Source organism: Archocentrus centrarchus, chromosome 21 (assembly GCF_007364275.1).
Source record: "Archocentrus centrarchus isolate MPI-CPG fArcCen1 chromosome 21, fArcCen1, whole genome shotgun sequence".
NCBI classification, from domain to species: domain Eukaryota; kingdom Metazoa; phylum Chordata; class Actinopteri; order Cichliformes; family Cichlidae; genus Archocentrus; species Archocentrus centrarchus.
In genome coordinates, this window is record NC_044366.1 from 22508600 (window position 1) to 22534156 (window position 25557).

The 25557-nt window shown below is 38.0% G+C and overlaps 1 protein-coding gene across 3 annotated transcripts; it reads right to left on the reverse strand.

The window, feature by feature from the left end:
* Positions 1 to 1017: 1017 nt before the first annotated feature.
* On the reverse strand, positions 1018 to 13462 carry me3 (malic enzyme 3, NADP(+)-dependent, mitochondrial). Of its 3 annotated transcripts, none has more exons than XM_030758125.1 (15): positions 13267 to 13462; positions 12624 to 12856; positions 10008 to 10141; positions 9104 to 9253; positions 7186 to 7261; positions 6938 to 7099; positions 6665 to 6768; positions 6484 to 6593; positions 5430 to 5527; positions 4722 to 4835; positions 4531 to 4636; positions 3822 to 3964; positions 3395 to 3568; positions 3054 to 3152; positions 1018 to 2063 (listed from the first exon to the last, which is right to left on the reverse strand). In XM_030758125.1, the coding sequence occupies exons 2-15, from the start codon at positions 12849 to 12851 to the stop codon at positions 1902 to 1904; spliced, it is 1860 nt and encodes a 619-aa protein (XP_030613985.1). In that variant the 5' UTR covers positions 12852 to 12856; positions 13267 to 13462; the 3' UTR covers positions 1018 to 1901. The 3 variants fall into 3 exon arrangements, with proteins under 3 accessions (XP_030613985.1, XP_030613984.1, XP_030613986.1); XM_030758124.1 differs by having other exon boundaries at positions 12624 to 12861; XM_030758126.1 differs by having other exon boundaries at positions 1019 to 2063; positions 10008 to 10079; positions 12844 to 12856; positions 13267 to 13459.
* Positions 13463 to 25557: the final 12095 nt, after the last annotated feature.

A 25557-nucleotide genomic window follows, 5' to 3' on the forward strand; every position in this document is an offset into this window, starting at 1 on the left:
CACTTTAAAGCACTGACTGTTGCTGCACACTGTTTTGACTTTTATTTTGTGCCTTGTAGACTCTCCAAAATGTACACGTCAAGTCATCATTGGTTTGAACTTCTAGCATTAAAATTGAATTGAAAAAACAGCTGAAAAAGAAATTTTATTTCAAATAAAATTTACTTTTTGATATTTTATGTGAGGGCTTATTAAAATACTGTGCATGTTCCCTATGGTGATATGAAGACACTGACGGCTCAGCCAGAATCCGGTCTGTGAACAAAGAGAGAGGTCCCTATATTGTATAATACTGTTTGACCTGTCAACTGTCAGAAGATTTTTAATTAAACCATCAGATATGTGCTTTTGTTAATATTAATGGAGGTCTGAGCTGCAGATAGATACATTTCCTGTTGGAGTATGGGGGCACAGTATCATCAGGAGTTTGGTCAACAGGATATATGAAGGCCCAGATATATCTCGTGTCAGGTATTTCCTGGATTTCCTGTTTCTCAAGGAGATGACTTTCACACACTGTTCATCTGCTGTAGACAGTTTTTATTTCAGGCCCTTCTTTTGTCCACCCCTTCTCCAGTTTCCTTGTTTTATTTAAGGACAAACTGCACATCATGCTGATATGCCAAGTGTTCACAGCTCTTCAAGAATCATTATGTTGGCGCAACAATACTATTTTAAGCCCGTGAAAACTGTTATCTTTGGCAAAGATTCAACTAAAGAAATGGAAACAAATTTGCTTCTGTGACAGGCTGCCTGTAACAAAGTGCTTAAAGATACCATTTAAAAATCGATTCTTCTCTAAGTTGTCTGTTATGTGTAGACACAACTCATCCCTTGAGTTAGGTGCCTTTTAATGCTTGAATGATTAATAGGTCAGTGTTAGGTGGTTTAACAAAACAAGCAAACAAAAACATTCTTCTGAAAATGGTCGGGTACACAGTGAACGATAAAAAGAAACAGACTAGAGGACTGTTTGCAGCTATAAGGATGCAAAACCATTTCAAACTGGGAAAAAAAAGAAGTCTGTGATGCACTCATATCTCCTTCAAATTTTTATTTAAAAAGCTTCATGTTCCCTTTGAAAACTTCAAGCATATCTCTCAGTGCTAAAGCTTGTACAGCACAGTGCTCTCTAGGAGTAAAATATAAGATATAACTCATCTGTAACTTTGGCAAAAACACATCAGGCTGAGCTCTTTAGAGATAGGGAGAGAGGAAAAAAAGGAAAACACCACTGTGAATAAGAACAAGCACAACTCCTAATTTCTACGGTTTCCTCTGAACACATAAAAAAGAAAAAAAGAACAAACAGTGGTGTCGACTATCAGAAATCACTCATTTTACAGGGGAACAGAGAGACAGTAATACAGGTTAGTCATGGAGTGTTTTAGGTCCTGCGTGCAGGCTAACATATGTACACCCAGGGAAGGAGTGCAAAATCTGGGACGAGCCAGATGTGTCTACTATAACAGCCAGAAGCTTTAACTTGGAATATGACACACGATATCCTGAGAGGCACAGACAGATTAAACTTCAAAATGAGTCCCCTGTTCCTGTGAAATCAGACTGTAGTGGGAGTGTAGTTTATGCTGTAAGAATGAGATCTGATATGCTATTGTGCGTATATAAAACGTTTTCCTCGACAAAATAAAAGTAGAGCACTAAAAGAGGATGAAATAAAATGACTTGAAATGACAACACTCAGAGAACATAGGAAATCTTCGTATGCACTGTTTGGTTTGCATTTCATTAGAGGGCGCAGCCATTTAGTCACATAGATAAAATAAAAGAAACACAAAAAACCTTAAAGGCAAGAATTGTTTGCAAAATTTCAGAAGAGAGGCAATTTTTACGTGTCACCACGGCAGCATGTTTAATTTAGAGAATGAGATGCTCCCCTATCACACATCCTGGACCTTCATGGCCTCCTCTGGCCAGGTGTAGGTGTCCAGAGTGAAGGAGTCATAATCAGGACTGTAGATCTGAGACAGCACAAACGCCTCCTTGTCTTTAGGCTCCGGGTACACTGAAGCAATGTTGTGTTTGTATGCATAGTTGACAATCTGGCAGAGGAGGAAACAAAAGGGGAAAAATGGTGATGCAGTCAGAGGTTTAGAAGACTTAGACACTTATGGGGGCAGCTATGATTGATGGGGCAGAATGGGGTGTCCACCCATTCCCAGCTCCACCTTTAAACAAGTCAAACAGTCCTGGAGTCAGAACCTGACCCTCAGTATTTTCAGTGACTGGACTAAAGAATTCTGACTTTCTTCATTTTGATTTTCACGTCAAACAGCAACGGTCAGAGTTTTAGGTCAGTGTAGGTCAGCCACAGTCTGTTTCAGCACCCCCTACAATTCTGCTCCAGACAAACATCTGGCCGTTCAGCCCTTGAGCCTGTAGCTGATTTGTCACCGAGCTGAGCCACCGTCAAACAATGCACACACTGTGTCAGGGCTCATTTCCCAGATCAGATTCACCAGAAATCTGATCAAGTCTAACATGAAGCATGCCCTTCTTTGTTGTGCTTACTGACTCATTTTTAGGTGTTTTGAAGCTGAGCAGTTTCTCTTAACTCCATTTTCACTGCCAATGATGGGATGTAAGCTCGACTGCAGATTAAAATGAAGATTTAACACATAATTTAAATTCCTTGTAAATATCACAATATACATTTCATGGTAAATTCCCACTTATGAATTACAAACTTTATTTAAAAACCTCTTGCAGACCCAGCGCAGTCACCCACCAGAGGGCAGCAGCCCACAGTGGGACTCCCTCCTTTTATGTTTAGTTGAACATATATTAGTAGTATTTTATATTGATCTGTCCTGCACTACAAACTCTCCAAACAACAGTTCCTAATATTTGACATTATACATCTTACGGGCACTTATCTAAATCTAATTAAATTTAAATCAAATAAAAGAATCAAACTGAAAAGTGTGACAAATGATCGAACCACTCATTTATCTAGAGGAATACTTACTGTAAATGTAAGACTGAGGTTATACATTTCAATAACAGAAGTGCCGGTTGACCAGCTTGCGTACCTTCACTGCGATCTTGAAGGACACCTCTCTAATGGTGCTGAGAGGAGGATAAAGTCTTCCTTCTGCCAGGTGCTCCTCTGTGACCATGCCAGCGATCGCCTGAGAGAGAGACAAAGGCAGCCAATTACTTTGAAGTAAATATAATGAAGATTAAGTTTGCCTCAGGAGAGAGATCCTGACATTTACATCACTGTTATGTACTGTCTAAAGAGAGAGGATGTCACAGGACACAGTGTGGTGAAAGTAAAAATAAATACATCTAAAAATCCAATTTTAGAAATAAAATCCCCATAAAACTATGTTACGTACACACAGTAACGCTAAGTAATGTTGGAAGGTACCTCTGCAGTGGTGAGGAAAACGTCATCAGATATGTGGCGGACTCCGCAGGCTATAACACCCAAAGCAACTCCAGGGAAGACGTAGGCGTTGTTTCCCTGCCCGGGGTAGAAAGTGCGTCCGTCTGCCAGCGTCACTTTGTCAAAGGGACTTCCACTAGCAAAGATGCCCCGGCCCTGATTAAAGAGAGGAGAAGGACGGAGTACGCTGCATTAACGGTAACAAAAAAAACCCCCAAACATGTGTCTGTGCTGCGACTGCTTCAAGGTTTCATAACGTTCATTTACAACCCCAGTTCCAACCATATTGGGACGTTGTGTAAAATGTAAATAAAATTTGGGTTTATGAGATTTGCATTTATTGACATTTTACCCACCAAGCTTCCTGAGCCTCAGAAAGTCTGCTACTCTCCGATGAGTGGAGCATTACCTCTGTGAGTTTGTAGCACTGCTCTGCTGTGCACTCGGCCTTGCTGGTAGGATTACTCAGAGCGAAGATGATTGGCTTCTCGTTGAAAGATGCCATGTCTTTGATAATCTTCTCGGTAAACGCTCCTCCAATTGCAGCGACGCCTTTTCCAAAACGAGAGCGTATCAGTTTCACCACAACAACGGCCGTAAACGCTGTCATTCAAAAGGATTCTGCTCCTGGTTTAGTGAAATCCCTTTTAAATTAAAGCCTCAATTTGGAGTTTTTAAACTGAGATCTTTTTATTCTTTTAATCATTTAAAAAAAAAAAAATCTCATTTAAAGTTAAAACATTAGCAAAAATCATTTTAATGTTGCCAGTTCATCAAACATGCAGTGCTTGAAATTTACACCAACGAACATCTTCATACAAAATGCACTTGAATTTGATGAATTGGGTTAAATAAAAAGAGAGAGAATTAGTTGATTTGTAGGAAATTACTAAGTTGTTACTCAGCTAAACAAAGCTGGAGGTAAGAAATTCACCTTAAACAGGTTTCTCTGTTTTCCTCATACCTGGTCAGGATTTAGTGTAAATGGATGAAACAAGCAATAAGAGTTAAAAAAAAAATAGTTGTATTTATGACACTCTGAAAGTTTTTAGCATTTAAAGTGCTACAAAGATGGAGGAGACCCAGGATTTAGGATTGCTTTACTGCAGTAAACTCACCTATTATGGCGGTTGGTTTGATGGTGTTCACCACCTCCTCCAGTGTCTTCAGGTGTGGGTGCTCATGAGCAAACTCCTCCTTCTCGTGGTTTAGGTGGCTTCTTCCCTGTATTTGTGCATAAAGGTTGTTCTCAGAACTCCACAGCCAGCTGTTTAGTGCCTTCAGTAACATATACGAAGAAATACTTTACCTTCACAATGAGGCCCTTCGAGTCCACCATCCAGATCTTCTTGGCAGCTTCTTCTTTAGTCAATCCCTCCTTGGCCATGGCCATTATAAGCAGTTGAGCAATACCCAGAGCAGCCTGGTGGAGAAAAAAGACACATCATTGCACCATTAATGCTAAAAAATATCTACAGGTTATGGAGAAACATCTGCTGCTGCCATCAGAGATAAACAGGCCAAGCCACAGTCTGCATGCACTTCAACAGCACAGCTTTGTGCTAAACTGTCCTGCCTGCAGTCACCCTCTGCAAACATTCAGCTCATTATAAAACAAAAACTATGACAATAAACAAACAGCTGAGAAGTTAAAGTCCTACATCAAGTTAAAATGGGAAAAGATTTCACCTTCAAAACTGGACCAATTGGTTGCCTCACTTCTCAAAGAAATGTGCAGCTTTCTCATTTTTTTAAGTGGTTCTGGGATCAAATTCAAAATCTAGTATATAGCATGTTTTTTTTCTTCAAACAGTAAAAATCTGACAGATTGTCTCTCCATCATCTGGATATGTCGTCTTTCAGCTGACTATATAGATCAAACTTTTTTTTTTGTAAACAGTAAAGGAAACCCTTTGTAATTCCAATTTGACAGAAGGCTCTGTCTTATCTGTCAGAGATTAAGGACAGTTATTTTTACTCCAAAGAGCATAAAATCCTAGAGAGCAAATCCTCTTACCTCACCGGCCCCTTGGAAAACAAAAGTGTGGTCTGACAATTTGTTCTTGGTGACCTTCAAAGCCGCCAAGATCCCTGCAACAGCTACAGAGGCCGTGCCTGCAGGAAAAACATTTGATTACTGTCTTAAGTCTCTCACTGGCTTGTGATCTATCACAAAGAAACACTGTCTTAACAGATCATGTGCACCAGCTATGACCAATTTGACAAAAAAGCCCTAAGAAATTTTTACTTGTGAGATAAAAAATAGAAAAATATACAGTATTGTCTGTAAAGGTCTTGAGTCACACCTCATTTCTTTATAGTTTGCTGGGAAAATGGGGTTAATATGTGCAGTGATTTATCGAAAGGTGCAAACATACATGTCCTCAGACGGGGACAATGGGTTTATTTAACAAAGTATAAAACACTACTGAGCAGAATGAAGTATAAGGAGCAGCAAAGCTTAAATGTAATGTCGCCATATATGGACGCAGGGTCTTAGGAGGTTAAATATATACGTGGAGTTTTCTGCTTCAGCCAGTATGACCAGTTAGATTTCATTGTGAATCATTAATTTGACTTTCATTTTATGATCTGCTTCATTGCACTAAACAGCCAGAAAGTAGCTGATCCTGGACTTCAGACACGAGTCTGTTCAAGCATCACTGACCTGATTTCTACAAACTGACCCAACTCATTACAGTCACAAAGATAAAGTATCTCTCATTTTCATTTTTATTGCATAATTAATATAACTATGACCGGGCAAGGGTTGGTGCTATTGTGCTCTTATGACTTATGACGAATATGCAAATATTATAACCTGGTTATAGTAAGCTGCTCTACTTGATTCTTTGTTTAATTTTTAAAATCTTATTTTTAGTTTTCATTTAATCTTGATCTGTGTTTGGTATCTTTTAATTCAATGTTGGGAGCATTGTAATTCTGGAATAGGACTCCTGGGAAATTAGAGAAATTTTGGAAAAGTTCATGTTAACCCAGCTGAAACCATCAACATCTGTAGTGTATATTATGAAAGATATACACTGGCTGTAAGACGAGTAATAAAGCACCTTGGATGTCATCGTTGAAGGTGCAGTATCGATTCCTGTACTTGTTGAGGATGCGAAAAGCGTTGCTGTTGGCAAAATCCTCAAACTGTATGAGGCAGTTCATCCCGTACCTGCGGAGCAGCAGAGTGATCAGTCTGACATCAGGACTGCCTCCTAATCCTTCAATTATCCTTTCACTCACTTATCTGTCACCGCCTGCATGAACTCATCAATCAGCTCATCATACTCCTTTCCTCTGATTCTCTTGTGCTTCAGCCCGATGTACAGAGGGTCACTGAGCAGTGCCTGTCCAAAAAAGAACATTTAATCAGCCAGTCAATGAATCAAAGGCTTAAGCTGAGCATGCCTAAGGATCTGTAAATTATTACCCAATCTTTTACCACTTCACATGAATCAGGTTTTATGAGCTGCTGCACAAACTCATAAAACCTGATTCCTATGAGGTCACACTCACCTGGTTGTCAGTGCCGACATCCAGCAGCACAGGCAGACACTGCTGCGGGCGAACCCCACCACAGGCTGTGTAGAGCGCCAGCTTCCCCACAGGAATTCCCATCCCATAGCTGCCCAGGTCCCCCAGGCCAAGGATACGCTCCCCATCAGTCACCACGATGGCCTGTGGATGGAGGCAAACACATTAACTAACGTGTCTGATAAGTTCTCAGAAACAGGAAGTCACCTGTTTGAGTGTGTGAAATTTACCTTTATGTCTTCTTCTGGCCAGGAGTTGAGCATGGTGGCGATGTGGCCTCGGTCATGAATGGTGATGAAGAGACCTCTGTAAATGAGAAGGGTGATGATGCAAGTAGTTAGATCAGTTTTCTGCATGACACTGATTTTTTTTTCTCCACTGCAGTCAGACATGAAAAGCAGTCTATCACAGGGAATAAATAAAATCATTAAAAGCACGAAAGTTTCCTTCAGTTTAAGCAACTCGTTATGTTAACAGAATGAACCAAAAAAGAGAAAATATCCAGTGAGCAACAGTTCTCTGAGTAAAAATGCCTTGGTGATGCTTGATGTCAAAGGAGAATGACTGCTTTAAGCTGATAAGAGGGCAACAGTAACTCAAATAATTACTCATTGTCTTTGGTCCTGTCTCTCTCCCCTCAGCCCCAACCAGTCGCAGCAGATGACCCCCCCTCCCTGAGCCTGGTTCTGCTGGAGGTTTCTTCCTGTTAAAAGGGAGTTTTTCCTTCCCACTGTCGCCAAATGCTTGCTCATAGGAGGTCGTTTTGACTGTTGGGTTTCTCTGTAATTATTGTAGGATCTTTACCTTACAATATTAATAATAATAATACATTTTATTTATAAGTGCCTTTCATGCCACCCAAGGACACACTAGAAACTAAAATGACCAAAAGAACTAAAGCAAGTATGCAAGTTGGAACAGGTAAGTTTTGAGTCGTGATTTGAAGATATGAAGAGAGTCAATATTGTGAATGTCTGGTGGGAGAGAGTTCCATAGCTGGGGCGCAGAGCGGGAGAAAGCTCTGTTCCCCATAGTACTGAGGCGGGCAGGGAGAACAGTAAGGGGGACAGAGGAGAAGGAGGTAAGTGATGAAAAGGAGGGGCCCCAGGACAGAGCCTTGAGGCACACCTGAGATTACAGGAGAGGGGTAGGATTTGAAAGACTTAAGCTAAATTAACTGAGTGCGGCCTGTGAGATAGGAACAGAACCAGTCAAGACATGTGTGGGAGATGCCAACAGAAGATAATCTGTAGAGAAGGATGGTGTGGGAGATGGTGTCAAAGGCCGCACTCAAAAAAAATAAAGCACCTTGAGGCAACTGTTTGTTGTGATTTGGCACTATATAAATAAAACTGAATTGAATCGAATTCATTGCAACCAATGCGTGCAGAAGAGCATCTCTGAATGCTCAACATGTTGAACCTTGAAGCAGATGGGCTACTGCAGCAGAAGACCACACTGGGTGCCACTCCTGTCAGAAGAACAGGAAACAGAGGCTACGGTTTGCACAGTTTCACCAAAACTGGACAACAGAAGACTGGACAAACGTTGCCTGTTCTGATGAGTCTTGATTTCTGTTTGACAGAATTTGACCTAAACAACATGAAAGCATGGATCCATCAACAGTTCAGGCTGCTGTTGGTGTAGTGGTGTGGGGGATATTTTCTTAGCATACTTTGGGCCCTTTAGCACGAACTGAGCATTATTTAAACACGACAGCCCACCTGAGTATTGTTGCTGGCCATGTCCATCCCTTTATGACCACAGTGTGACCATCTTCTGATGGCTGCTTCTAGCAGGATAACGCACCATGTCACAAAGCTCAGATCATCTCAAACTGGTTTCTTGATCATTGCAATGAGTTATCTGTACTCAAATTTCCTCCAGCCACCAGATCTCAACCCAGTATAGGAGCTTTGGGACGTGGTGTAACAGGAGATTTGCATAATAGAAGTGTGCCCGACAAATCTGCAGCAAGTGTGCAAAGCCATCATATCAAATATGGATCAAATCTTTGAGGAATGTTTCGAGCACCTTGATGAATCTGTGCCATGAAAGAATTAAAGCAGTTCTGAAGGAAAACAGGGTCCAAACCGGTACCAGCAAAGTGTACCTAATGATGTGTCTGGTCAGTGTAATGAAGCTCACCTTGGTCTCCTGAAGGCGAGTCCATATTGCTGGCAAGCCAGGCCGACGGTCGGAGTGTAGACGATTGGCATGAACTCCTCGATGTCAGAGGTCAGCAAACGGTAGAACAGCTTCTCGTTCCTGTCCTGTAGTGTCATCAACAGGATGTACCTGAGACAGAGAGAGCCATTAAGGTTGGTTTTAGAAACACAGTAGGCAGTTTCTAATTTAAAATCACCTGTGATAAATATTTCTATATAATTATAATCTTTCTAGATGACAAAATGCCCCAGAATCAATATTTTAGCATATTGGCACTGTCTTGCTGAAATAAGCAAGGGCTTATCAACTGGAGAGCAGCACATTGCTCAATAAGCTGAACAGCCAGGGGAATGCAACATCTGTGATAACAAAATCCTACAAATTCTTTCCAGTTTTACATTAATTGCCCACTCAGTCTTTTGCAGAGTGCACCGCTGCCTTTGCCTGTTATTGACTCTGTTTCTCTGGTTTACATGTTTTCATTTTCATCATATTATTGGCCTGCCTATTCAGATATAAGACGTTCCACTACGTCTTTGTTTTTTAGCATTACACAACTTTTCTAATCTTTTTCTCCCTCTTCATCCACTGTTTTGAAAAGTGCAGCTTACTCCAAACACAATTTCTCACTTTCAACATTTAGTATGTTGTACTTTTGTATCACTGTGACTTAAATATTTAAGCCAAATTGTTTAAATGATTTGGAAATTGTCACACATGGTGCGTGAAACAACCACTTGCCCGGATACTGCTTTACCAGCATTTGGTGCAAATCCTGATAAATCCCATTTTCAGCGGAATGACTTCACTCTGAACATCTGCAGCTGTAGTGTGACTATCCTGACCAGCACCCGATTTATTGTGAATGAGTCTGTTCTCTCACTTGTCCAGAGGAGTAGTGCGCGTTTCATAGCTCTTCATGACGCGCAGGACTTGCACATCCTGGGATAGGAAGCAAGGGGGCAGCAGGCCGTGGATACCCAGTTGTAACCGCTCCTCCAGAGTGAATGCCATTCCCTGCAGGGTGGAAGAAGGCCGATTACATAACACTAAACTAAGTAACAAATACAGCCAATCCAGACCACAGTGACTCATGTGTTAGGCATGAAAATGTGAAGTTAACTATGAGTTGGTCATACACAAGTATAGCAGACTTTTTCATGATTTCTCCTAACTATGAACTGCTTGCTGTCTTTGCATGAAAAGAAAGGCACAAAAAAACTTAAAATAAAACACTTAGCAAACAACAGGAAACTGAGCTTTTAGCTCAACCACACTGCCTTCTGGTTATGATTACTGTTGCTGTGCTCATGTCTCCATGTTGGCAATCTTTCCACAAAGACAGCTCATTATGGGGTGGGGGGGCTTAATCTATTTATTCTACCCAATAGTAAAGGGAGCCTGAACCCACTCCCCTGTCTCGACTCCTCTTTCCTCATCTCTGCTTTGGTGCTCTCTGCTTTCTTTTGATTCTTCCTCTGGTGAAAACACTGACCTATATGTGGGGAAAAAAATGGGGTCTTTGGGTCTTTATGAGTCCATGTCCTGCAAATTATTCATGCTGGTAGAGTCGAGTGTGAAATATGATAGTGGTATTTAGAACTGTTACTCCTAGAGTTATTACACAAGCTGCACGCTTTGCATTTTAACTGAGTTTCACACTGTGTGGCAGCATTTGCCCTCCCAGCAAGCGAACCTGCATGACAATGGGTCTTGCAGCTTCGGGTCATTAAATGGAGATGATGATGCATTCATACATTAAATACCAAAGCAGGTTAGCGCTCCACAGGAAAGTCAACTGGATGGAGAAGCTTTTAAAGTATTCCTGGTAGAAGAGATGACCGAAGAGAAAGTCTCAGATTAACAAAGATGAGCAGCCTATCAGACCGAGTATGTAAAGAGGCACTAAACCCATTAAGGTGACACTGTTAACCACCAAATGTAATTAACCCATGTTACACACTGCATATTAACACACAGATGGGAAGAAGAGAAAGTGTAACTAATAATGCTGGTGTGTGAAGTGTAAAGTGCAATGAGTTTAACCTTTAATCAGACCTTATCATGGTAAAATAATAAAACTTGTAATATAATTTTACAGCTGAATACAGTGAAAAGTGCAATTATATTTGTATGAACTGATTCAGTTAGATTTTTGTCATGTTACTGGAATCATACTGGATCAGGTGACCCTGAACCATCCCTTAGTTATGCTGCTATAGGCCTAGGCTGCTGGGGGGGTTCCCACAATAGACTGTTTCTTTTCATTCACCTTATTTACTTTGTTTATACTCCACTCTGCATTTAATCATTAATTGTTATTAATCTCTGGCTCTCTTCGACAGCATGTCTTTTCTCTCCCCTCAGCCCAACCGGTCGCGGCAGATGACTGCCCCTCCCTGAGCCTGGTTCTGCTGGAGGTTTCTTCCTGTTAAAAGGGAGTTTTTCCTTCCCACTGTCGCCAAGTGCTGCTCATAGGGGGTCGTTTTTGACTGTTGGGTTTTCTCTGTATTATTGTAGGGTCTTTTCCCGCAATACAAAGCGCCTTGAGGCGACTGTTTGTTGTGATTTGGCGCTATATAAATAAAATTGAATTGAATTGAATTGAACAGATTTGTAGAGAGGTGGATGAATGAAGTGGGACTGATTTGGACTGTAAAGGTCCTCCCTCTGTAGAAACACTCAGTGCAGACTGTCATCTGTGCTGGAGAGGACCGTGTGACAGAAAGTGTCGCTGAGCAAAATCAGACACAAAGATTTTACTGCGTAGTTTAAAAAGTTGTTTTTTAAAAAAACAAAGCAGGGCTTCACTTCCTGACTGTTTGCACTTAACTGACCTATGAGTCAACACGTAACTGCTGATTCGGCACAAGAGGTGGAAGCAAATGTGACCGACCTCGAATAAAGCTTAATCCAGTGTTCTTGCTGTGATAGCAAGGCACAAAGGAGTATCCTCTCTGTACATGATGTGGGATTCAATTCACCAAAAGTTTTTATTATGCATTTATTATACTCCATTAAGACAGACAGAGGGACAGTAAGACAGATGTTGGAGGAATCTGCAGAGACACCATTCATAGCTATGTTAGTCTTCTCTCTTGCATAAATAAGAAGAGCTGTGACATTCATATTTTACTCCTGTGTTGTTATCATGTGGTACTCTCTGCTTATGCTCCCCCACCATTGCACACGGTGTGCGGGACATCATGTGGACATAGCTGTGCAAGCAAGAGCTGGGAATAAAAACCCAGTTCCTTGCAGCAGTTTGACAGTGTAGAGTGTGTGTGTGTGTGTGTGTGTGTGTGTGTGTGTGTGTGTGTGTGTGTGTGTGTGTGTGACAAAAGCAATATCACACACATTATCCATTAGCAGTGTTACACCTACAAAACCACACACATTTAAAAGCAACAACTCAGGATGCATGTAATTACCTGAGTATAAAGTACATGAATAAAGCGCATTACAGGTTGGCTGTCAGCGTCATTCTGGATGCGCTCACCTTGTTGAGGTGGGGGTTTCTGGTGATGTCGTAGCCCCTCTTCTTGGTATTCACGCTGACCTTCCTGCTCGTCCCGGAGTGGCAGACCCGTACCGCCTGGATAGAGGCCCTGTCGGCCGGCAGCACCCCTGCAGCGAAACCCGGGGCACCTGCCAGGACCCTCATCACCCCGCCGGCAGCCGTGCGCCTGCACAAGGACAGCGCCGCTTTTCCTGGGAAGGAGTTCATGCTGCCTGCACTTAGGGGGAGAAAAGCATCCCATCATATACTGAAGGTCTGTCAATCATGCCGTGAATATCACAGGTTCAGCGGATCTTGCGCTGTTCACCCGCAGCACGTTATTTCCAGTGTACATAAGGTGCTGCAAGTGAGTGAATCTGACATTAGCTCTTAGCCGGGCCACCTACAAAGATAAACAACAGGTGCTCCGGTCACAACAAACTTCACAGATACGATAACTCAGAAATGATTCAGTGACTGTGACTAAAGCTGCCGCTGCGTTGCGTGTGTTTTTAAAGAAATCCTGCTGGGTGGAGCTAGCCGCTTTTAGCTTCCCGCACCTTTCTCGGCTGTTTTTCTTTACTGGCGAGGTTGCTAACGCTAGCTAGCACAAAGCTAATACTGCGTTAGCCGCCGCCCTCACCTGCAATCTACGAGAAGCTGCTGTCCACCTTACTTCTATCTTCACAGGAGGACCCTGTGTCTTCTCTGGCCGGGTGCTCGTATTGATGGTTGTTTTCAGTGGACGTTGGGGAGGGTGGGGAGGGGAGGGGAGGGAGGATCGACAGCTAACAGCTGATCTAGGCACACTTCCGTCCTAAGTCAGCCTCTCCGAGCCTCACTAATCAGCCTGGAGCCCTCCCCCCGCTCCTCATAGGCTCCATCTTCAGCATCTGCATTCAAAATGACACGTTAGGCTCCGTGTCCCACCAAGCAGAACTGCTATCTGTTTTTAATGGTAATGGTTTCATGTGCATATATACACTGAAAGTCGCTGAATGTACTGGAATTTTTTTTTTTCTGGCATCCACTGACCAAAAATGGTCATGACAAAGCGAAAATCAAATACATAAAAGACAAAACCAGCTTTTCACCACAGGTCATATTAAAACCTGGTGGCTCCCTCTGCTGGACCTGACAGTAACTACCAATCTGAAGTTCTTGAAAAGACTCCATAAATTGCAGGAGGAGGAGGAGACACAGTCATGCGTGGCTTTTACCTGTGTGGTGACACCCTGGTCCACTGTTGCCTACAAGTGCACTGTACACAAGACAGAATAGATTGCAGGTTCAGAGATTACTTTAGTTTAAGCAAAGAAAGCTGCCAAATTAATCAAAGTATCAACCACATTTTTGGGGGGCTGTTCCTGGTAGGAACTACTGCAAGTGTCATGGTCCCCTGGCCTCCTGGGCTGACTCACCCTTTCTTTCTTTCCTTCTCTCTCTCCCTTTTTGCTCTCTCTCTCCTCTGTCAGTTTGAATGGGTGTGTGTGTTTGTTGTTCTCTGTGTGTTTGGGGACCTCTTGACCGATAGGGGGAGGGTATATTTTGATTGGCATATTCCCACTTTTGCCTTTAGAACTGTCTTAACTCTTTGTAGCACAGATTCAACAGAGATTTCGGTCCATATTGACATTCTAACACCACACAGTTGCTGCTCATGTTCCACCACATCCCAAAGGTGTTCTATTGAATTGATTGGATTGGTAATTGTTGAGGCAATTCTTCAGGGGGGTACTGAGGACTGACAAACTTTAAATTGCAACGTTTGCAAGGAGGGGCGTAGGAATGAGTTTCCTATTGGGGGGGGGACACATATCTAAAACATGACAGATCCATAAATACACTGAGAAAAGCATTAAAAAAATGCTATTTGATCTTTTACTTTATTATTTTTCAAATGTTTCTTGGAAAAATAGTGTTGTGTACACTTATATGATTGCATGTATAATTTACATATGTATATGTTTTATAATCGTAGGACGTGGGCAAACTGGCTTGATCACAGATAAATGTTTCCAGTGCACAGATAAATGTTACCAGTGCACAGATAAATGTTACCAGTGCACAGATAAATGATACCAATGCACAGATAAATGTTACCAGTGCATACTTACCAATGCACAAATGTTACCAATGAACAGATAAATGTTACCAGTGCACAGATAAATTATACCAGTGCACAGATAAATGATACCAATGCACAGATAAATGTTACCAGTGCACAGATAAATGTTACCAGTGCACAGATAAATGTTACCAATGCATAGATAAATGTTACCAGTGCAGAGATAAATCGTCCCCTTAGAATTATAAGGTCCTGACATTTTTGACGAAACTGAGTTATTGTCATATACTTATTTGCTGACCACTTATCAACAATACGTAAGAGATTTTTTTCAAATATATATATTTTTGGGCGTTTTATTCACAAAATAATAAGGGTTCTATCTGCAAAATCAAGCTTTAACTTGGTACTATAAGGTCCTATCTGTGAACCAATAGGCACTTGAAATGTTCACAAGAGAGCCAATCAGGCTGCTTCTTTTTTGTAATGTTGGTGTCCAATGTCAAGCAAAGGAGCAGAGGAGATGCTAGAGAAAATGTTTCATTACAAGACATCTAAAGCTTGAGGATTTCAAAAATGAGTTGACAACAGACAGAAGTACTAATGGCAGGAAAATTCTTAACTTTTGATTTCATTTTTTTTAGATTGCATTGAGCTGTTTCTTTGCACTGTTAGCTATGAAGCTAGCAAGCTAACACTAGTTTTGTATTGTTTGTCTGTGGTCAGTGCTAACATAAAAAAAACAAAACAATGTAATTGGTAATATTGACAATAGTCAAAGGTCATAATATAAGTTACCTCACGTATAAAATATTATTGATTGAAGAATGACTTCAAATTTTAATATATTCTATGACCTAGCAGTGGTACCATGCTAATGAGCTCTGTCTATTTTCATTTCTGTCATCAAACTCCAGAAGAGCAAGTAAAAAGAAAAAAACACCAGAAAAGGGACGGCAAAGAAATTGTTACATTTTTCCTGAATAAATACAACTGAAAGAAAACAGTTCATTGTCAGTGACATTTTTATAGCAGAATGATTTTAATTAAAGATCCAAGTTTTAAAAATCTACCTTTTAAGTGGGATGAGTTTTTATTTGGATTTTTGTACTCAGTGGACATGGACTCAGAATATAAATGTTTATTCAGAATTTTAAAGAATGCTTTTTCAGGTAGATTGCAGCTTGTAAAATTTAAAAAGATCTAGGCACATTTAATAGGATTTTGATATTACTGATTTAGAATACATATAGGGTGTGTTTCATAATCATGTGTGAACAAGACTTATTCCATGTGTAATTTTTGCTATACAGAGTGCAAAACTTTAAAGCTCAATATCTCAAAACTGGTCAGAATGTAGATAGAACCTTATAATTCTAAGGGGACAAAAATGTTACCAGTGCACAGATAAATGTTACCAATGCACAGATAAATGTTACCAGTGCACAGATAAATGTTACCAATGCACAGATAAATGTTACCAGTGCACAGATAAATGTTACCAGTGCACAGATAAATGTTACCAGTGCACAGATAAATGTTACCAGTGCACAGATAAATGTTACCAGTGCACAGATAAATGTTACCAATGCACAGATAAATGTTACCAGTGCACAGATAAATGTTACCAGTGCACAGATAAATGTTACCAGTGCACAGATAAATGTTACCAGTGCATACTTACCAATGCACAAATGTTACCAATGAACAGATAAATGTTACCAGTGCACAGATAAATTATACCAGTGCACAGATAAATGATACCAGTGCACAGATAAATGTTACCAGTGCACAGATAAATGTTACCAGTGCACAGATAAATGTTACCAGTGCACAGATAAATGTTACCAGTGCACAGATAAATGTTACCAATGCACAGATAAATGTTACCAGTGCACAGATAAATGTTACCAGTGCACAGATAAATGATACCAATGCACAGATAAATGTTACCAGTGCATACTTACCAATGCACAAATGTTACCAATGAACAGATAAATGTTACCAGTGCACAGATAAATTATACCAGTGCACAGATAAATGATACCAGTGCACAGATAAATGATACCAATGCACAGATAAATGATACCAGTGCAGAGATAAATCGTCCCCTTAGAATTATAAGGTCCTGACATTTTTGACGAAACTGAGTTATTGTCATATACTTATTTGCTGACCACTTATCAACAATACGTAAGAGATTTTTTTCAAATATATATATTTTTGGGCGTTTTATTCACAAAATAATAAGGGTTCTATCTGCAAAATCAAGCTTTAACTTGGTACTATAAGGTTCTATCTGTGAACCAATAGGCACTTGAAATGTTCACAAGAGAGCCAATCAGGCTGCTTCTTTTTTGTAATGTTGGTGCCCAATGTCAAGCAAAGGAGCAGAGGAGATGCTAGAGAAAATGTTTCATTACAAGACATCTAAAGCTTGAGGATTTCAAAAATGAGTTGACAACAGACAGAAGTACTAATGGCAGGAAAATTCTTAACTTTTGATTTCTTTTTTTTTTAGATTGCACTGAGCTGTTTCTTTGCACTGTTAGCTATGAAGCTAGCAAGCTAACACTAGTTTTGTATTGTTTGTCTGTGGTCAGTGCTAACATAAAAAAAAACAAAACAATGTAATTGGTAATATTGACAATAGTCAAAGGTCATAATATAAGTTACCTCACGTATAAAATATTATTGATTGAAGAATGACTTCAGATTTTAATATATTCTATGACCTAGCAGTGGTACCATGCTAATGAGCTCTGTCTATTTTCATTTCTGTCATCAAACACCAGAAGAGCAAGTAAAAAGAAAAAAACACCAGAAAAGAGACGGCAAAGAAATTGTTACATTTTTCCTGAATAAATACAACTGAAAGAAAACAGTTCATTGTCAGTGACATTTTTATAGCAGAATGATTTTATTTAAAGATCCAAGTTTAAAAAATCTACCTTTTAAGTGGGATGAGTTTTTATTTGGATTTTTGTACTCAGTGGACATGGACTCAGAATATAAATGTTTATTCAGAATTTTAAAGAATGCTTTTTCAGGTAGATTGCAGCTTGTAAAATTTAAAAAGATCTAGGCACATTTAATAGGATTTTGATATTACTGATTTAAAATACATATAGGGTGTGTTTCATAATCATGTGTGAACAAGACTTATTCCATGTGTAATTTTTGCTATACAGAGTGCAAAAACATTAAAGCTCAATATCTCAAAACTGGTCAGAATGTAGATAGAACCTTATAATTCTAAGGGGACAAAAATGTTACCAGTGCACAGATAAATGTTACCAATGCACAGATAAATGTTACCAGTGCACAGATAAATGTTACCAGTGCATAGATAAATGTTACCAGTGCACAGATAAATGATACCAGTGCACAGATAAATGTTACCAATGCACAGATAAATGATACCAGTGCAGAGATAAATCGTCCCCTTAGAATTATAAGGTCCTGACATTTTTGACGAAACTGAGTTATTGTCATATACTTATTTGCTGACCACTTATCAACAATACGTAAGAGATTTTTTTCAAATATATATATTTTTGGGCGTTTTATTCACAAAATAATAAGGGTTCTATCTGCAAAATCAAGCTTTAACTTGGTACTATAAGGTACTATCTGTGAACCAATAGGCACTTGAAATGTTCACAAGAGAGCCAATCAGGCTGCTTCTTTTTTGTAATGTTGGTGCCCAATGTCAAGCAAAGGAGCAGAGGAGATGCTAGAGAAAATGTTTCATTACAAGACATCTAAAGCTTGAGGATTTCAAAAATGAGTTGACAACAGACAGAAGTACTAATGGCAGGAAAATTCTTAACTTTTGATTTCTTTTTTTTTTAGATTGCACTGAGCTGTTTCTTTGCACTGTTAGCTATGAAGCTAGCAAGCTAACACTAGTTTTGTATTGTTTGTCTGTGGTCAGTGCTAACATAAAAAAAACAAAACAATGTAATTGGTAATATTGACAATAGTCAAAGGTCATAATATAAGTTACCTCACGTATAAAATATTATTGATTGAAGAATGACTTCAGATTTTAATATATTCTATGACCTAGCAGTGGTACCATGCTAATGAGCTCTGTCTATTTTCATTTCTGTCATCAAACACCAGAAGAGCAAGTAAAAAGAAAAAAACACCAGAAAAGAGACGGCAAAGAAATTGTTACATTTTTCCTGAATAAATACAACTGAAAGAAAACAGTTCATTGTCAGTGACATTTTTGTAGCAGAATAGTTTTAATTAAAGATCCAAGTTTAAAAAATCTACCTTTTAAGTGGGATGAGTTTTTATTTGGATTTTTGTACTCAGTGGACATGGACTCAGAATATAAATGTTTATTCAGAATTTTAAAGAATGCTTTTTTCAGGTAGATTGCAGCTTGTAAAATTTAAAAAGATCTAGGCACATTTAATAGGATTTTGATATTACTGATTTAGAATACATATAGGGTGTGTTTCATAATCATGTGTGAACAAGACTTATTCCATGTGTAATTTTTGCTATACAGAGTGCAAAAACTTTAAAGCTCAATATCTCAAAACTGGTCAGAATGTAGATAGAACCTTATAATTCTAAGGGGACAAAAATGTTACCAGTGCACAGATAAATGTTACCAATGCACAGATAAATGTTACCAGTGCACAGATAAATGTTACCAGTGCACAGATAAATGTTACCAGTGCACAGATAAATGATACCAATGCACAGATAAATGTTACCAGTGCACAGATAAATGTTACCAATGCACAGATAAATGTTACCAGTGCACAGATAAATGTTACCAGTGCACAGATAAATGTTACCAGTGCACAGATAAATGTTACCAGTGCACAGATAAATGATACCAATGCACAGATAAATGTTACCAGTGCATACTTACCAATGCACAAATGTTACCAGTGAACAGATAAATGTTACCAGTGCACAGATAAATTATACCAGTGCACAGATAAATGATACCAGTGCACAGATAAATGATACCAATGCACAGATAAATGATACCAGTGCAGAGATAAATCGTCCCCTTAGAATTATAAGGTCCTGACATTTTTGACGAAACTGAGTTATTGTCATATACTTATTTGCTGACCACTTATCAACAATACGTAAGAGATTTTTTTCAAATATATATATTTTTGGGCGTTTTATTCACAAAATAATAAGGGTTCTATCTGCAAAATCAAGCTTTAACTTGGTACTATAAGGTTCTATCTGTGAACCAATAGGCACTTGAAATGTTCACAAGAGAGCCAATCAGGCTGCTTCTTTTTTGTAATGTTGGTGCCCAATGTCAAGCAAAGGAGCAGAGGAGATGCTAGAGAAAATGTTTCATTACAAGACATCTAAAGCTTGAGGATTTCAAAAATGAGTTGACAACAGACAGAAGTACTAATGGCAGGAAAATTCTTAACTTTTGATTTTTTTTTTTTTTAGATTGCACTGAGCTGTTTCTTTGCACTGTTAGCTATGAAGCTAGCAAGCTAACACTAGTTTTGTATTGTTTGTCTGTGGTCAGTGCTAACATAAAAAAACAAAACAATGTAATTGGTAATATTGACAATAGTCAAAGGTCATAATATAAGTTACCTCACGTATAAAATATTATTGATTGAAGAATGACTTCAGATTTTAATATATTCTATGACCTAGCAGTGGTACCATGCTAATGAGCTCTGTCTATTTTCATTTCTGTCATCAAACACCAGAAGAGTAAGTAAAAAGAAAAAAACACCAGAAAAGAGACGGCAAAGAAATTGTTACATTTTTCCTGAATAAATACAACTGAAAGAAAACAGTTCATTGTCAGTGACATTTTTATAGCAGAATGATTTTAATTAAAGATCCAAGTTTAAAAAATCTACCTTTTAAGTGGGATGAGTTTTTATTTGGATTTTTGTACTCAGTGGACATGGACTCAGAATATAAATGTTTATTCAGAATTTTAAAGAATGCTTTTTCAGGTAGATTGCAGCTTGTAAAATTTAAAAAGATCTAGGCACATTTAATAGGATTTTGATATTACTGATTTAAAATACATATAGGGTGTGTTTCATAATCATGTGTGAACAAGACTTATTCCATGTGTAATTTTTGCTATACAGAGTGCAAAAACATTAAAGCTCAATATCTCAAAACTGGTCAGAATGTAGATAGAACCTTATAATTCTAAGGGGACAAAAATGTTACCAGTGCACAGATAAATGTTACCAATGCACAGATAAATGTTACCAGTGCACAGATAAATGTTACCAGTGCATAGATAAATGTTACCAGTGCACAGATAAATGATACCAGTGCACAGATAAATGTTACCAATGCACAGATAAATGTTACCAGTGCAGAGATAAATCGTCCCCTTAGAATTATAAGGTCCTGACATTTTTGACGAAACTGAGTTATTGTCATATACTTATTTGCTGACCACTTATCAACAATACGTAAGAGATTTTTTTCAAATATATATATTTTTGGGCGTTTTATTCACAAAATAATAAGGGTTCTATCTGCAAAATCAAGCTTTAACTTGGTACTATAAGGTACTATCTGTGAACCAATAGGCACTTGAAATGTTCACAAGAGAGCCAATCAGGCTGCTTCTTTTTTGTAATGTTGGTGCCCAATGTCAAGCAAAGGAGCAGAGGAGATGCTAGAGAAAATGTTTCATTACAAGACATCTAAAGCTTGAGGATTTCAAAAATGAGTTGACAACAGACAGAAGTACTAATGGCAGGAAAATTCTTAACTTTTGATTTCTTTTTTTTTAGATTGCACTGAGCTGTTTCTTTGCACTGTTAGCTATGAAGCTAGCAAGCTAACACTAGTTTTGTATTGTTTGTCTGTGGTCAGTGCTAACATAAAAAAAACAAAACAATGTAATTGGTAATATTGACAATAGTCAAAGGTCATAATATAAGTTACCTCACGTATAAAATATTATTGATTGAAGAATGACTTCAGATTTTAATATATTCTATGACCTAGCAGTGGTACCATGCTAATGAGCTCTGTCTATTTTCATTTCTGTCATCAAACACCAGAAGAGCAAGTAAAAAGAAAAAAACACCAGAAAAGAGACGGCAAAGAAATTGTTACATTTTTCCTGAATAAATACAACTGAAAGAAAACAGTTCATTGTCAGTGACATTTTTATAGCAGAATGATTTTATTTAAAGATCCAAGTTTAAAAAATCTACCTTTTAAGTGGGATGAGTTTTTATTTGGATTTTTGTACTCAGTGGACATGGACTCAGAATATAAATGTTTATTCAGAATTTTAAAGAATGCTTTTTCAGGTAGATTGCAGCTTGTAAAATTTAAAAAGATCTAGGCACATTTAATAGGATTTTGATATTACTGATTTAAAATACATATAGGGTGTGTTTCATAATCATGTGTGAACAAGACTTATTCCATGTGTAATTTTTGCTATACAGAGTGCAAAAACATTAAAGCTCAATATCTCAAAACTGGTCAGAATGTAGATAGAACCTTATAATTCTAAGGGGACAAAAATGTTACCAGTGCACAGATAAATGTTACCAATGCACAGATAAATGTTACCAGTGCACAGATAAATGTTACCAGTGCATAGATAAATGTTACCAGTGCACAGATAAATGATACCAGTGCACAGATAAATGTTACCAATGCACAGATAAATGATACCAGTGCAGAGATAAATCGTCCCCTTAGAATTATAAGGTCCTGACATTTTTGACGAAACTGAGTTATTGTCATATACTTATTTGCTGACCACTTATCAACAATACGTAAGAGATTTTTTTCAAATATATATATTTTTGGGCGTTTTATTCACAAAATAATAAGGGTTCTATCTGCAAAATCAAGCTTTAACTTGGTACTATAAGGTTCTATCTGTGAACCAATAGGCACTTGAAATGTTCACAAGAGAGCCAATCAGGCTGCTTCTTTTTTGTAATGTTGGTGCCCAATGTCAAGCAAAGGAGCAGAGGAGATGCTAGAGAAAATGTTTCATTACAAGACATCTAAAGCTTAAGGATTTCAAAAATGAGTTGACAACAGACAGAAGTACTAATGGCAGGAAAATTCTTAACTTTTGATTTCTTTTTTTTTTAGATTGCATTGAGCTGTTTCTTTGCACTGTTAGCTATGAAGCTAGCAAGCTAACACTAGTTTTGTATTGTTTGTCTGTGGTCAGTGCTAACATAAAAAAAACAAAACAATGTAATTGGTAATATTGACAATAGTCAAAGGTCATAATATAAGTTACCTCACGTATAAAATATTATTGATTGAAGAATGACTTCAGATTTTAATATATTCTATGACCTAGCAGTGGTACCATGCTAATGAGCTCTGTCTATTTTCATTTCTGTCATCAAACACCAGAAGAGCAAGTAAAAAGAAAAAAACACCAGAAAAGAGACGGCAAAGAAATTGTTACATTTTTCCTGAATAAATACAACTGAAAGAAAACAGTTCATTGTCAGTGACATTTTTATAGCAGAATGATTTTATTTAAAGATCCAAGTTTAAAAAATCTACCTTTTAAGTGGGATGAGTTTTTATTTGGATTTTTGTACTCAGTGGACATGGACTCAGAGTATAAATGTTTATTCAGAATTTTAAAGAATGCTTTTTTCAGGTAGATTGCAGCTTGTAAAATTTAAAAAGATCTAGGCACATTTAATAGGATTTTGATATTACTGATTTAGAATACATATAGGGTGTGTTTCATAATCATGTGTGAACAAGACTTATTCCATGTGTAATTTTTGCTATACAGAGTGCAAAAACTTTAAAGCTCAATATCTCAAAACTGGTCAGAATGTAGATAGAACCTTATAATTCTAAGGGGACAAAAATGTTACCAGTGCACAGATAAATGTTACCAATGCACAGATAAATGTTACCAGTGCACAGATAAATGTTACCAGTGCACAGATAAATGATACCAATGCACAGATAAATGTTACCAGTGCACAGATAAATGTTACCAATGCACAGATAAATGTTACCACTGCACAGATAAATGTTACCAGTGCACAGATAAATGTTACCAGTGCACAGATAAATGATACCAATGCACAGATAAATGTTACCAGTGCATACTTACCAATGCACAAATGTTACCAGTGAACAGATAAATGTTACCAGTGCACAGATAAATTATACCAGTGCACAGATAAATGATACCAGTGCACAGATAAATGATACCAATGCACAGATAAATGATACCAGTGCAGAGATAAATCGTCCCCTTAGAATTATAAGGTCCTGACATTTTTGACGAAACTGAGTTATTGTCATATACTTATTTGCTGACCACTTATCAACAATACGTAAGAGATTTTTTTCAAATATATATATTTTTGGGCGTTTTATTCACAAAATAATAAGGGTTCTATCTTCAAAATCAAGCTTTAACTTGGTACTATAAGGTTCTATCTGTGAACCAATAGGCACTTGAAATGTTCACAAGAGAGCCAATCAGGCTGCTTCTTTTTTGTAATGTTGGTGCCCAATGTCAAGCAAAGGAGCAGAGGAGATGCTAGAGAAAATGTTTCATTACAAGACATCTAATGCTTGAGGATTTCAATAATGAGTTGACAACAGACAGAAGTACTAATGGCAGGAAAATTCTTAACTTTTGATTTCTTTTTTTTTAGATTGCATTGAGCTGTTTCTTTGCACTGTTAGCTATGAAGCTAGCAAGCTAACACTAGTTTTGTATTGTTTGTCTGTGGTCAGTGCTAACATAAAAAAAACAAAACAATGTAATTGGTAATATTGACAATAGTCAAAGGTCATAATATAAGTTACCTCACGTATAAAATATTATTGATTGAAGAATGACTTCAGATTTTAATATATTCTATGACCTAGCAGTGGTACCATGCTAATGAGCTCTGTCTATTTTCATTTCTGTCATCAAACACCAGAAGAGCAAGTAAAAAGAAAAAAACACCAGAAAAGAGACGGCAAAGAAATTGTTACATTTTTCCTGAATAAATACAACTGAAAGAAAACAGTTCATTGTCAGTGACATTTTTATAGCAGAATGATTTTATTTAAAGATCCAAGTTTAAAAAATCTACCTTTTAAGTGGGATGAGTTTTTATTTGGATTTTTGTACTCAGTGGACATGGACTCAGAATATAAATGTTTATTCAGAATTTTAAAGAATGCTTTTTTCAGGTAGATTGCAGCTTGTAAAATTTAAAAAGATCTAGGCACATTTAATAGGATTTTGATATTACTGATTTAAAATACATATAGGGTGTGTTTCATAATCATGTGTGAACAAGACTTATTCCATGTGTAATTTTTGCTATACAGAGTGCAAAAACATTAAAGCTCAATATCTCAAAACTGGTCAGAATGTAGATAGAACCTTATAATTCTAAGGGGACAAAAATGTTACCAGTGCACAGATAAATGTTACCAATGCACAGATAAATGTTACCAGTGCACAGATAAATGTTACCAGTGCACAGATAAATGTTACCAGTGCACAGATAAATGATACCAATGCACAGATAAATGTTACCAATGCACAGATAAATGTTACCAATGCACAGATAAATGTTACCAGTGCACAGATAAATGTTACCAGTGCACAGATAAATGTTACCAGTGCACAGATAAATGTTACCAGTGCACAGATAAATGATACCAATGCACAGATAAATGTTACCAGTGCATACTTACCAATGCACAAATGTTACCAGTGAACAGATAAATGTTACCAGTGCACAGATAAATTATACCAGTGCACAGATAAATGATACCAGTGCACAGATAAATGTTACCAGTGCACAGATAAATGTTACCAGTGCACAGATAAATGTTTTCAGTGCATACACA